Source organism: Rhinolophus sinicus, chromosome 3 (genome assembly GCF_057876585.1).
Source record: "Rhinolophus sinicus isolate RSI-liver-muscle chromosome 3, RSI-T2T, whole genome shotgun sequence".
NCBI classification, from domain to species: Eukaryota; Metazoa; Chordata; class Mammalia; order Chiroptera; family Rhinolophidae; genus Rhinolophus; species Rhinolophus sinicus.
In genome coordinates, this window is record NC_142503.1 from 100554694 (window position 1) to 100569305 (window position 14612).

Here is a 14612-nt window from a genome sequence, read left to right on the forward strand (position 1 = left end):
CCAGCCCAAAAACTACCATACTCTCCCCATCCACCTCTGCAAGCCTCAGTTTCCCCTCTGGAAAATGAAAGGGTGGGAACTGGGGATGGCAAGGGGCCTGGACTCTTGGGTTATGTGGGTTCTGCTCCAGCCTTGGGCAGCTCAGAGCACACCAGGGAGCTAAGGGTCACCCCCAAATTAGCAGTACCTGAGTGGGTGGTCCTGACAAGTATCCAGAAGCGGTACCAGCAGCCACGGCAGGTCCCTCTGTGCAGGGGCACTGTAGGAGCAAAGCGGTGGGTGATGGGGGCAGGGGCTGCTGGCCTCCCTGAGGGCCAGCTGTGCTTCCAGAGCGGGTATACAGGCAGCACATCGAGCAGCTGGAGAAGGTGCGGGCTGAGTGGGAGCAGGAGCACCGGACCACCTGTGAGGTGAGTGACCCTGGGCCTCAGTTTCCCCAGCTACAAAATGTGAAAGATGCCCATCCTAGCTCCAGTTGCTTCATGGGGGAACATGAAACAGTGGGGTGGGGGTAAGACCCCATTCCTTTATTCATTACTCATGCACTCGTCCCCCAGGCCCTGTGCTGGGTCCCTGCCGCCAGGAAGCTCACAGTCGGGCTGTGTGCCCTGGATCCCTTTGTTTCAGGCAGACACCTGCACCCCTTTTAGCTGAAGCCAAAACTGAGGCTCAGACAAGACCCCGGGCTTCCCTGGGCCTTGCTGATGAGCAGGACTCCAGGGCCCATGCTCCTCTCACGACACCCTCCCGGGGCCTTTGCAGCGTGTGGTGGGGCCTGGAGGGAGGGTGGGGGCAGGAACCCACAGGCAGCTCAGCCTCCCTCCCAGAAGCCTCAGGTGATGGCGCAGAGGTGGGGGTGGGGACCCGCAGGAAGGGTCCTTTTAGACTTGGCTTTCAGCAGAGGGGGTCTGACTTGTCAGCTGCAGATGAGCTGTGAGTGGAGCCCAGCCTGGCCTGGCCCTGCAGCTGCTTCCTCACTTCTCAACCTCTCCCCACACACACCCAGGCCTTCCAGCTGCAAGAATTCGACCGGCTGACCATCCTCCGCAACGCCCTGTGGGTGCACTGCAACCAGCTCTCCATGCAGTGTGTCAAGGATGACGAGGTTGGGGCCCAGGGTGGGGGTGGGTAGGGAGTGAGCTGGGGGGTGGGGCCATGAAGAGAGGGCAGCTTCAGGCCAATAGCATGTCCAAGTCCATCTGAGTCTGTCAACAAACACAGCAGGCCTCAGCCTCTGCCTCCAAGGTCCCACGGACATGCGGGCTCAGTGCCACGCAGGACCATGGCCTCTCTGCCTGGAAGCCTGGTTTTGTGGCTACCCTGACATCTGCCTGCTTTGCTCACCCCTATTCCAGGGTCTGGGTTCTGTTCTTAGAGTATGTATGTGTTCCCTCTACCGGGGTCAGGAAAGTAGCGGACACAGCCCCTCTGAGGTCAGCAGAGGGGCTGGAGAACTCAGGGCTGCTCTGTTCCAAGCTGGATATTTGCCAAGAGCTGAGGTCCAGTCCCTCCTCTGGCCCCCAGACATCTCTGGGGTGTCCTGGTTTCCTCACTGAGTTCTGCATGCTGGGTGGTTGGGGTGGGTCTTACCCAGCGGAGAGGAGCCACCACCTCCCCACCAGGGTCTCTGACCTCTGTTAACACAATCCCAGAGCCATTAGTGCTCTCTCAAGGCATCCCTTACTCCCTGATGTTCGCTGTGTTTCCTCCCCTTACCCCCGCCAAACAACTTGAGCCCACCTGGTGGCCTCCTTGTGGCAGAAGAAGGAAGGTGGGCTGTGGATCCTTTCATACTGGAACCAGAGCCTGGCTGCACTGAATTCTTGCTCTGTGACATTGGGCAAGTCACTTTCCTTCTCTGAGTTTCCTTGTCTATAAAATGGGGGAAACAGTGTCTACCACAGAGGACAGGAGTAAGCTAAGTCCCTTGCATAGGACCTTGTGCACAGGTGTTTGGAACCAGGAGACACCATCAGCCAGAGCTCTGATGCCTCAGCAAGGCCTGGGGAAGTCACACCTCAAGATCCCCAAATTCAGGCACCAAGCTGTGCACACAAGGCCTGTGAGGAAGCTGGTGGGGTGGGAGACCCTGGCCAGAGTGCAGACCCATAGAGGGGCAGGGCTTTGACGAAGGTGGATGTTGAGATGAGGCCTGGCTCCTCAGCCTCTGCTTTTTGCTGCCCCCAGTTCTATGAGGAGGTGCGGGTGACACTGGAAGGCTGCAGCATTGAGGCCGACATCGAGAGCTTCATCCAGGCCAAAAGCACAGGCACTGAGCCCCCAGGTGAGGCCTGGCCCACAGGTAGCGTGGCCTCTGGGTCCAGGCCTGTCCGTCCCTAGGAGGCCTGGCCCTGGTTCTCTGGTCCTCAACTGCCAGCACAGGGCTGGGGTGGCTCACAGATCCCTTCTGGGCAGAGATGTGGCCAGACCTTAGGAAAGAGTCAAGGACAGTGTGGTCCCGTGGCTGGGTTCCTGGTCTGCTGCCTCCTCTGAGGCAGAAGATCAGCAGAGCTTACTAACACTGTAACACTCAGAAGGCGGAATGAAGGTGGGACCCCATCCCAGCCTGTTTGGTCCCACTAAATTATGAGTCCAGAATATTCAGTCTCAGTGGTGCCCACAGTGGGGTCTCTCATGGGAATGAGAGAGGCCCCCTCCCCAAGCACCAGGGTGGGCCAGGGCCAGAATGATAAAGTGGGGCCCCGTCTGGGTCTCTGGATGGGGACAGGTTGGGGCAGGTCCTGCCTGCCCTGCCCTCGGCCACCGAGGGCCTGCCTCACAGGCTGCTGCCCACAGCTCCGATGCTCTATCAGAACTACTATGATCGAGAGGTCACCCTATCATCCAGCAGCCCTGGTGTACATCCGTCCTGTGGCATGATAAAAAGGTGAGACACTTGCTGGGATGCAGAGGCAGGGTGGGGGGTGGGGCAGCAAGCAGGTCCAGCCTCTCCTGCAACTGGCTATTCCCCGTGTTGTTAATGAAGCGCCTACTGTGTGGTGGGTGCTGTGCTCAGGTGTTGAGCACTGAGAACAAGACACCCGCAGCCCAAGGGGACCCCGGCATTAAACAAATAATCACACCCCACTTACTCACTGGTGAATGCTCAGAGTTCCTGGGAGGCCCCAGGCTGGCTTACTTGTCTCTTGGGCTCTGTTACTAGCCCAGGTTTGTGCCCTGGACTGTCAGGCAGCAGAGGCAACACTCCCCACTAGTGCAGTATCAGAGTACAGGAGCAGGCCCTACAGCCAATATTCTTGGAGAATTATCCAGGCTTTGTAGGAGCCCTCCCCTGGCCTAGCAGTGGTTGGGTCCTAGTGCCATGCCTCACTGTGTCACCTGCACAAGTCACTCACCTTCTCTAGGTCCAGGGCACATGAGTGTTGGAGTCAGACTCAGACTTAAAGGACCCTCCTGTTTGGATGCCTCCTCTGCCCTAGTAGACAGGTTCTGGAAGGGATCATATGCCCTGTCTGTGGGCATCTAGGAACATCTGTGGGTGTCTGTGCCATACCCACACCCTGAGGCCCCCATGAACTCCTCTTGCCATCCAACCTTGTACAGAGAAGGCCCTGCCTTTGGGAGGTGGGCAATGTAGGGCAGGGGTGGGGGAAGCGGTCAATGGTGCCCCCAGCCCTCTGAGGACAGATAATTTCCAAGACCTCAGGAGCCCCTAGAACCTCCCTGCAGGACACCTCCAGGAAGCAGAGGCTTATGAGAACCACAGACACTCAGAACAAGGAGCATAGCACAACCCTCTGAGAACCTGGAGAAAGTGATGACCCCAGGAGGAGGACCTTCGCACTCTCACAATGCTACCAAAATCTTGGGGGACTCAGGCCTCCCTGCTCCTCCAGTGAGGACCTGGATCCCAGCACAGGTGGTCATTTAAACAACTGGATGAAAGAGCTCACCTGGGGCAGTGTCAAGAAAGTACAGACAGGTAACAAGGCAAGGATGCCCACTCTCACAGCTATTACTAAACATAGAACTGGAAGTTCTAGCCACAGCAATCACACAAGAAAAAGAAATAAAAGCCATCCAAATCTGAAAGGAGGAAGTAAAACCGTCATTATTTGCAGATGACATGATACTATATAGCGAGAACCCTAAAGGTTCCACACACAAAAAAAACTATTCGAACTAATAAATTCAATAAAGTAGCAGGAATACAAAATTAATATTCAGAAATTGGTTGAATTTTTGTACACCAATAATGAACTATCGAAAGAGAAATTAAGGAAATAATCCCATACACAATTGTATGAACGAGGAGGTAAAAGACCTGTATTCAGAAAACAATAAGACAATGAAGAAACAAATTAAAGAAGACACAAATAAGTGAAAAAGTATACCATCCTCATGGATAAGAAGAATTACTACTATTAAAATGTCCATACTACCCAAAGCAATCTACAGATTTAGTGCCATCCCTATCAAAATACCAGTGGCATTTTTCACAGAACTAGAACAAAGAATCTTAAAATTTATATGGAACCACAAAAAGATCCCGAATAGCGAAAGCAATTTTGAGAAAGAAGAACAAAGTTGGAGATATCATGCTCCTTGATTTCAAACTATATTACAAGGCCATGGTAATCAAAACAGCATGGTACTGGCATAAAAACAGGTACATAGATCAATGGAATAGAATAGAGAGCCCAGAAATAAACCCATACCTATGTGGTCAATTAACCTATGACAAAGGAGATAAGAATATACAATGAGGTAAAGACAATCTCTTCAATAGATGGTGGTGGGAATAATGGACAGATAAATGAAAAAAGAAAAAAGAAAAGAAAAAATAAACTAGACCACTTTCTTACACCATTTACAAGAATAAACTCAAAATGGATTAAAGACTTCAATATTAGACCTGAAACCAGGATTAAGTCATAGAAATGGTGGCGTGAGGTGAGCCTCTTGAAATCTGCCCTGGAATTTACAACAAATTGAACAGCTATAATTCCACAAAGAACTCCCTGCACAGCAGACAGGCAAGACTAAGAGACATGCAACTGAAATCATCGAAAGGTGGGCAAATTGTGTGAGTGAGGGAGGAGGAAAGTGGAAAGTGAGAAGACGCCGGCTGTGTGGGCAGCAGGATGAGCTCCAAGCTCGCTGCATTCCAGAACTACCACAGCTGAGGGAGAGGGAAGAACTCGAATTGCTAGGGCTCTGCTTATGGCCCATAGTCCCGCCTGAGGGGTCAGCATATAACTCAGCTGAACCCAACACTCACGGCAGAGACCTTGGAGCAGAGACTGAGGGAAGAAGGGAGAAAATGCCGATTTCAGCCCTTACTGCTGAGCAGAGAACGGAAGGCTTAAACAGAGCCTAGCTGCCCCTTTGCACCCTCCCAGAGCTCGCCCCACCTCCACCTTCCCAGTGCTACAAGTGGAACAGTAGCAGTGTATATTTGCAGTTCTGAGAACTGCATATTTGCAGTTCTGAGAACTGTGGCCTGCAGCCACGGACTCGCGGCTCAACTAGTTCCGGTGAAGGGGAGAGAGCCTTGGGTGAAGGACTGGCTGTGGTGGTGGTCACCACCATTGTTCAGAGTCATCTCTCAGAACCCACCCTGCCCCTACCCCACCTATCTGGGTGAATCCCTGCAGGGGTAAACAGAGCCCCTGAAACACACAGGCCCTGAATCTGGTGCAGGAAGAGCTTTGTAACTTCAGAAGCTCTCCACATCCCCCCACGGAGGTGGTGCCCTGAGACCCAGGTGACCTGCTCACAGAGGAGAAGCCTGCCTTACAGGGAATCCCCCCATTGAGTGAGAAGCCAGAACAATGCAGAGAGAAATAAAGGCTGCGGTCAGACAGAAAATAAAGCGTTCTACCAACACCTACTGGGAAACAAAAGAAAGACCTCTTTGTATCAACCTGTTGCAGAACCCACTCCTGTAAAAGTCTAGGAAGAGAAATACATTCATTAATTGCCATGAATAACCAAGGTAACAAGGCAGCTCAGACAGGACGAAAAGTCTCCAGAAAATCAACTTAAAGACATGGAAATATGTGACTGAAATAACAGAGAATTCAAGATTGCAATTCTTCAAAATCTCAACGAGATGCAAGAAAAAAAACAGGCCATTTAATGAACTCAGAAACACAATCAAAGAACAAAATGGCACACAGGAGTCCTTTTGCTAACACAGGCAGAGCAGGCACACCATCTACGGCTGCTCCCACACCTTGGGTAGGGGGCCAGGGTTCCAGCCAGCAGGGCAGTGCCTGGGAGGTGTGTGCCCTGCCTCACTACCCTGTTTCCCACAGGTCCCGCCCCTCAAGGGGCACTTAGGCCCCTTCGGAGGCTCAGTCCTACTCCACTTCTGTCTCCCACACACCTCAACCTGGTCCACTCCACTCCCCAAACTGCTCCACCCATCCTGCCCTCCTCTGTACCTTGCTCCCCTCTCTTGTTCACTAGCAGTGCCTTACACCCCAGTCTGCCTGTTAAAGCTGTCTTTCAAGGCTTGACCCCCTGGGGCAGCCTTTCCTCAGGCAGGTAAGTAGCATCAGCCCCCACTCATGGAGCCCTTAGCGTTGTCGGCTTCACGGGCTGCCCCATGTCTGCCTCTCATTTGTTCCATTCTTTTCTTTGATTCAACGAACCTTCGAACCTTCATGACTCCCGCTCAGTCCAGGCCTGAGCCAGGGAAGGACTGAATTAGGCCAGCACTGCCCCCCGGAAGTCACATGTACAGTGGGGACCCTGCTTTGCGTAGCCAGGGAGAGGCTGATTGGGGTCGCAGGGAGGAAGGCTGGCTGGGCCCATGCAGGTGACCATCCCAGTGGGTGTGAGTGGCTGGCCTCTGAGGGAAGGTTTTAGGAGCTGGAGCAGGGACCTTGGGGGCAGGGGGCAGGGCTCTGGAGGGGGCAGGTGCTGAGAGGAGGGCTACAGTGTGGGGAACTAGGAGGGTGGTGCTGGGACAACCCTTTGGGGAGCTCTCTTGCTTGAGGGGCACCCCATGAGTCACATCTATAACTGGAGCATAGGGGCGACTGTAGCTCTGGAGCTCTGAGGGCCCCCTGCCTCATCCCCTTCCTGAAGGACCTACCTGCTTTCCTCCATCCCCAGGTTCTCTGGGCTGCTGCATGGAAGTCCCAAGACTTCAGTGCTGGCAGCTTCTGCAGGTAAGTGGGTGTAATGTGGGGGCCTCCAAACTGTGACTCTGGGATGAAGGAGAGGACTTCTGCACGCACAGACGGGCCCTCCCACAGCTGGGGGAGAGGCTAGGGCAAGACTGGGGACACTCTGCAAAGGGGAAGGCCTCCAGGACTCAAGTCTTATGGGCCTCACTGTGCTCCCGGCCCCCACAGATGCCCCGCCGCCCAGCCCCAGTCGGAATGAGGGTGTCTATGCCGCAGTTGCAGTGCAGGAGGTGCCGGGACCCCCGACGCTGCCAGCCCAGGGCTACAGGGCGCTCTACGACTACAGGGCCCAGGTGAGGCATCCTCGGACGGCACGCGTGCAGAGTGTGCTTGGGGCGTGTGCCCTTAGAACAGTACCCAGCACTCAGGGGGGTCTGTGCGCATCTGCTGGTGAGTGGGGGCCAGGACCTGTGTCTCCCTGAATCTGTTCACACACACACACGTGGTGTCCAGGCAGACATGGGCATTGTGTACACCTGTGGTGTGTGTGTGTGTGTGTGCGCGCGCGCATGTGCAGGCAAGCTGACAGCTTGCTCCAGGGGTCAGGCTCTGCACCCTCAGGTTAGAGGCCTGTTCTCCACGGCCATGGCTGCCGAGAACAACTTACGGCCAGAACGGGTCCCTCAGCTGTGCCGGGTTTGGTTTTCTGAGGTCCATGGGGAAAGGGTGAGTCAAGGAGCCACAGGGCAGCTATGCCAAGATCCTTGGGAGTCCAGTCTGCTCCCTGCTTTGAGGTGAGGGGTGCAGAGCCAGACCCCATATCCAGCTGACTGAAGCCATGCACCCACTCAGGGCTGGGTGATGCTGTGGCAGACTGCACTGACCCCCAGAGCCCAGTGCCCGGCAGGGGAGACAGGCCAGGAGAAGGACGATGTGCCTGTGACAGGGCCTAGCAGGGCTGAGGGAGCTCAGGGGACTCCCTGGCAGAGGGCTGTGTGTGGTGGGCCTGGAATGAGAACACCCCTTGGGCTTGGGCATGGCAAGCACCGGCCTGACTCGCAAGTTACTGTTGTGTCTGGAGCAGGGAATGGGGGAAGGGACAGCAGGGATGTGAAGCAGAGCAGCTGCCCAGGTTTGTGGGAGGCCTGTGATGACAAATGGTGCAGGGAGAACAGGAGGCTGAGTCCCGTGGGGCACCCACACCCTGTATGTCTCTGAGGGCTGCCCTATCCCAGAGGCCTGTCCTACAGCGCCAGGAGGCGGGCAGATCTCGGCTGACTCGGCCCACCTGGGAGACCAGCTTGAATTTACAGCTTGGGGTGGGAGGATGTCCGGCCAGACCCTCCCAGCTGGCCCCTCCAGCCTGATGAACTTTCATTCTGTTGCCAAGAATTCTGACGAGCTGGACATCTCTGCGGGGGACATCCTGGAGGTCATCCTAGAAGGGGAGGATGGCTGGTGGACAGTGGAACAGAATGGGCAGCGTGGCTTTGTCCCTGGTTCCTACCTGGAGAAGCTCTGAGGAAGGGGCAGCGGCCCCGACCTGGACCTGCCCTGTCCGTGGGGCCAGCAGTGCCTCCGTCACTGAAAGGCTGGGTCCCCAAGACCACAATAGACCCAACCCCACAGGTGCTGCCTGCTCCCTGAGCAGTCTCTCCTACGGGGAATAAAGGAGTGCATTCTTTCTCCTTCGTCTGTGGGGGTTCCTTTCTCTTTTTCTCCTGCCCCTGTCCAAATGCTCAATTCAGAGGCAAAGGAGTGGGGGAAAGTCTAGGAGGACAGTTGCCCACTCAGTGTCTGTCCCAAGGTTGGCTGGGGATGGAGAGCCTGGCCCCGGTCCCTGGGAACTCCCATTCACATGTGGGCAAATGGAAGAAGGACCACAGGGTCAGAGAGGAGCTGGGGTGGGGTCCAGGCTTCCTGGGGGCAGCGGCCCTGGGCGGGGCCTCAGATGGGCAGTAGCAGACAGGACACAAGGAAGAGCAGAGCACCAGGAGCAGGCAGCTGTGTGAGCACAAGGTGGGACCACCTGGAACAGCCTGGGGTCAAGCCAAACTCAGTCTGGGGCAGGAAACAGGAGATGGGCCCACTGGAGGTGGGCAGGTTTAGAGCATATGGAGGAAGTAATTCTGTCTCCCAGACCCACAGGTGCCTATGCTGCTCCCTCAAACGTGGTGACTCCTGCCCAGGCAGAGCTCAGAGCTTGTACAGGCTGACCCTGGGCACAGCTGGCCAACTCCTCTTCTGTCCTTGATGCTCTCAGGACTTTCTCTTTGGACCCAGGCCCCCAAAACATAACTTCTACTACGGGCCAAGGCCGGCCAAAGCCCTGCTCATCACGGTAGTCTCCACCCATGCCAGCTTTGGGAGTGCGTGTAGGGGAGGGAGTGGGTGTAGGGGAGACAGCGCGTGGGAGCTGGGAGCTCCTCAGCCCTGGCCTCCCCCACGCTCGCCTGTGGGAGCCCCAACACTGCCAGCACAACAGGCCAGGAGCCCCCACCCGTCAAATCCGGCAGCCTGTAGGAGGTGGGGTGGGAGACACGGGTGCAGCTTGAGATATTGTTGAGGGTGTTACTGTGCCCATAGACTGTCTTTCTCTGTGACTGTTACTTTGCTTCCTCATTCCTAAACCTTTGTGGCCCGCCCCCTACAGCAGCAGATAAGTAAACTCTCACTCAGTCCCTTGCTTTATTTAAGGCGGTCCTGATGGGGTAGAGGGGACCACACAGCCCAGGAAGTTAATGACGGTACAGGAATGCCGGGTGTACAGAGCAGTCGTGAGGCTTCTGGAACAGATGACCTGAGGTAAGACAAGAGACAGGGAAGCTGTTCCGAGAAAGGAAAGGTAGGTTTCTTTCCACTCCAGCCTGCCTCTGGTAGCCCCACAAAGGGCAAGGAGAGGGTTCATGTGTGTGACAGAGGGTCACTACTGCAAGTCCCCAGGACTTAGAATTAGAAGAGACGCTAGGAGAACTAATCTGACCTCCTGCCGGATGCCCTCTGTCACTCCTAGGGACTGGGCACTGGTCACCCTGTCAGCTTCAACAGCTCTGGTGACGGGGGACTCATGACACTGAGGGAAGCCTACAGGGGACCTGGGGCTTCCTGCTGTTCCTGGCTCTGCCTGGCCGGCCATGCACCTGACAGCGCATGGAGGACCATCGCACGTGCCCAGGCAAATGTCAGATGGCACAGGGGCAGAAATGAGACCTTTGCCCAAGCTCTGCCCTGGGCAGAAGGCCGGAGGGGGCTGCTGCTGTGTTTCCAGCAGATGTCAATCCTTGTGCCCTCATCTTCATCACCTGAGTGATTAAGCAAACATGACACCTGGTGTGAGAGGGGGATAGGCTTTCTTCTTTCAGGAGGGAAGGTGCCTTCGAATCGTGGCCTCACCTGAGTCTCAGGTGTGTGGGCAGTTCCCAAGTCTACAGAGCATTCAGGGAGGGCTGGCAGAGGTCCGAGGAGACCCCACGGCAGGACCCTGGAAACAAAGCTCGGGAGCTGTGCAGCAGCCAGTGTTCTGCTGCTGTCACCCACCACCGCTTCCCCCAGAAGGAATGTGGGAGGCAGGCTGGCAAAAGCTTTTGGGCCTCTGGAAAAAATCAGAAAGGCTTAAACCTACTGGAAATGTCATTTCCCCTTGTAAAGCACAAGAGAACTGACCAAACTCCCACATCTGTCCCTGACACATCTGAGGGTCATACACAGGGATGTTTGGAGAGAAAAATGGAATCTGATGCCTGGTCTTACACTTCTCTGAAGGAGACGGAAGGCAATGACTAAAGGCCTGCCATGAAAATGCCTGCCCGGGACAGCTAGGTACAAGGCTCGTCAGGCAGCCCAGAAGTAATTCAATCAAGGTACTTTGATGTCTGTGTGACAGGTACTGCACTGATAATGGAGGGACGCTAAGAAACCGGGGTGGCCTCAAAGAGCTGTGACCCCAGGAGGGGTACAAAGGCGCTATAACCCCTGACACAAGACAGGTAGTGAACAGGGCAAGAGTGGGACAGGAGGCCAGGTGCAGGCTGTCCATCATGGGACGATGGTGGCTTGTCAGGGAAGTGGCAACTGGGCTGGAGGGCAATTCTGGAAGAACGAGGGAGATGGATTGATGGGACCTGGTACTTTACGGGACGTGAGACAGAAGTGGGGGTGGGACTAGAGGTGAGAAGTGCTTGCTGAGCCGAGCCTTGAGGACTGGCCAGTACCCCAAGTGGAGTAGGAGGTGGGTATGGGGGCAGCCGGCACAAAGCCTGGCCAAGGGCCCAGAAGAGGCTGGGCAGCCGAGGAGACTGACCACCGGGGTCAGCTCATGTATGTGCAGCCAAGAGCAAAAGTTAGGTATCAGTGCTTTATACCTTTCTTTGTCTTAAAGTTTTTATTTTAATTTTTTACACCTTTTCACTTTTCTTTAAATGTTTTATTTCTCAATAAGATCGTACAAACCTTTCACCTTTATTTCTTGAACATACATTGTTATCTTGAGTGAGCATTCTATATGACTGCAAAGATATTTTTAGAAACCTTTGGCCTAGATATTTATCGTCTCTGACAGGGGCTGCATTGTCGATGGGCCCCAGAGTATGATGGGTAATAGTGTTAGATAACACAGCCTACGCTCCCTTCAGGCAGCCAAAGAACACAACTGAAAGGAACTCTTGGATAGCAATTTACACCAGGGAGGGGAAAAAAAAAAATCAATCAATAAAAACCCACGAATGAATCTAAGTCAGAGTCACTGCCTCTGCGGCTTCTCCCTTCTCTGTGTACCTCAGCTGTTGGGAACATCAGCTGGACAGCCTTCCCCGCAGAGGACAGGGTAGCATATAAAGGGGGAGCTGGCCTGTGTAACTGGGTGTCTATAAATAACTGCAGGCCCCTTCCTGACAGAGAGATCTGCTCAAAGACAGGGTAGAGCAGGGGGAAAGCACTGCCTCTGAAGCCAGAATGTCAGGGTCTGAATCCACACTCACTGTGTGGTCTTAGTAAAGTCGGTTTCTCTGGACCTCAGTTTCGCCATCAGTAAAATGATGGCCTTAGGCCTTGTGCAAACTGAAACGAGACAGAGGAGGCGGTCACACCTTGTGAATGTACTAAATGCCACTGAACTATTCACTTTAAACGGTGAGTTTTATACTATGTGAATTTCACCTCAATAAAAATTATTAAAATCAAAAACAATTTTAAATGCCTGATAATAGGGAGCGGGGCTCTAAAAAAGGGTAACTGGGGTCTAATATATGGTGATGGAAAGAGAACTGACTCTGGGTCGTGAACACACAATGTGAGATATAGATGATGTATTACAGAATTGTACACCTGAAATCTACGTAACTTTACTAACAATTGTCGCCCCAATAAACTTTACTTTAAAAAAAAAAGCCTGATAATATGTGTATGGAAGTGTTCACTGCAGCGAGGCTGGAATCAACCTGAATGTCCATGTACCTTGGTTAGTCATGGTATTAACAGATCATGCAGCTAACAAACAGGAAGCGCAAAGCCTGCCGCTGGACACAGAGACAGTACCATACTATGTTGTGAAAAGGAAAAATGAACCTTGTAGGACAGAATTAAAATACTAAAAAGCAAAACTAGAAACCACCGCAAGTCTGTTTTTATGTATGTAGAGAAAATACAGTTGACCCTTGAACAATGCATGTTACAGGCGTCTTCCCCCCACCCACCCACCCACCGGTCGAAAATCCACAAATCACTTCTGACTCCCCCAAAACTTAACTACAGTCCCTCAGCATCTCTGGGGATGGGTTCCAGGACCCCCTCAGATCAATCCGCAGATGCTCAAACCCTTCTGGAAGATGGTGTAGAACAATGCATACAGTTGGCCCCCCACATCCAGACGACAATCACGGATCAAAAATACTGTCTGTGGTTGGTGGAATCTGTGGATGCAAAACCCACACAGAAGGCCTACTGTATATATACTGAAAAAAATCTGCATAGAAGTGGACTCACACAGTTCCAACCAGTGCTGTTCAAGCGTCAACGGCAGTCTGGAGGGACATGTACTACTTCAAAACTTGCTTACCTGTGGGTACTTTTTTCTTTAGAGATAGCTGTAGTTCACATTTTTAAAAGCACTATTAACTTTTGTTTAAAAAAATTAGGAACAATTTTTGAAAGGCAGTAAGACGAGCTCCAATAGGATGAGAAGCAAAGATACCACGGTAGCAATAAGCACAACTAGTCCCGGGTACTTGACCCAGGGCTGGGGCACGGCGGGGAACAGGATGACCCTGGAACATCCTCCCTCAAAAATAACTGAAATGTTAAACAAAACGGGTGGGTCACGGGAGGCAACGCAAAGGGAATAATCCCATTGACCAAATCTGAAACTATCTGAGAACCAAAACAAAATCAAAACAGGGCGATAATGAGTTGTAACTACTGAAAACAATGGAAACCCGAGTCCATAATGAATATAATACATAAACCACTGGGGGAGGGGAGAAGGGAGGACACACTGGTACATGAGGAAAACCAGTGTTTTACAATCATCATCGCAAAGACTGAATCAGGCCAGAATGAGCAGTGTTTGCTAAACGTGTGGACAGTTTGGTGAGGAACCTAGTGTTTATAGGTCTTACAGTATGTGTGTAGAGATTGCGTATGAGCTGGGGGCGGGGGGGGGGGAATAGTAACTGCCCCATGGAGGCAGTGGAAGAAACCATGATCGGCCGTGATCGGGTATGCCAGGTGTTACTGTGGCCTCCTAGCTCCAAACCCACGCTTCCTTGCCACACTGAAGCCGGGGCTCTGCAAACTCCATCCCTCCTTTGCCTGTTGGCCAGCGAGGGTCTCTGGAGGGGACCATCTGCCTTCGCCTGGCGTGCGCCCCCGCGGCTTTCCCCACCACGGAGGCTGGCAGGCGGCACCTCTGGCGATGGTCTGACAAGCTCTGCAGCCCTTTTCTGAGTTTCTAGCTCCTTCCTAGCCCTCTCCCCTTAACCCTCCGGGTGGCAGCTGTTTTCTACTAAGTGGCTTTAGAGTTTTGTTTGGTTTTTCACCCCCATTTAGTAGTAGCTAACCAATCTTCTACACAATTAACAACTGTTTAAACTTTTCCTCTTTCCACTTTCCCCTCACCGGGCCCTGAATGATACAGCAGTTGATCCAAATCAACATGAGCATGAGGGCAAGTGACACTGTACCTCCTGATGTGACGCCCCCGAGGACACAAGACACGGGCAGCATCCCAGCCCCTGGAAGGCAAACCCTAATCCAATTCAGTTAGAGGAACCGCAGATAAACCCCAACTGAGCGTCATTTAAAAGGGGACTGTTCTCCCAAAATGTCTATGTCCTAAGTGACAAAACTACGGAAATGCTCCAGCTTGCAGAACAGAGACATGACAACTGTAACACCTGACTAGACCCAGAACCGGAGGAGGAAAAACCTATAGAGGACATTAGGAGACCAACAGGAACACGAATGGCAGGTTAGTCCTAAGTGCACTGCACTTGATAACTGTGCTGTGGCTGCCAGAGG

At 53.3% G+C, this 14612-nt stretch overlaps 1 protein-coding gene across 3 annotated transcripts in view; it reads left to right on the forward strand.

Annotated features, from left to right (window-relative positions):
- The window catches only part of PSTPIP1 (proline-serine-threonine phosphatase interacting protein 1), a 47652-nt gene extending 38861 nt beyond the window's left edge, over positions 1-8791 (forward strand). For all 3 annotated transcript variants that reach the window (XM_088796809.1, XM_074328326.2, XM_019718524.3), the window contains 7 exons: positions 331-410; positions 1007-1105; positions 2188-2284; positions 2797-2887; positions 7087-7142; positions 7329-7453; positions 8491-8791. In XM_088796809.1, the coding sequence (XP_088652935.1) occupies positions 331-410; positions 1007-1105; positions 2188-2284; positions 2797-2887; positions 7087-7142; positions 7329-7453; positions 8491-8622 (680 nt within the window). In that variant the 3' untranslated portion in view covers positions 8623-8791. The remainder of the gene's footprint in view (positions 1-330; positions 411-1006; positions 1106-2187; positions 2285-2796; positions 2888-7086; positions 7143-7328; positions 7454-8490) is intronic.
- The last annotated feature ends 5821 nt before the right edge of the window (positions 8792-14612 follow it).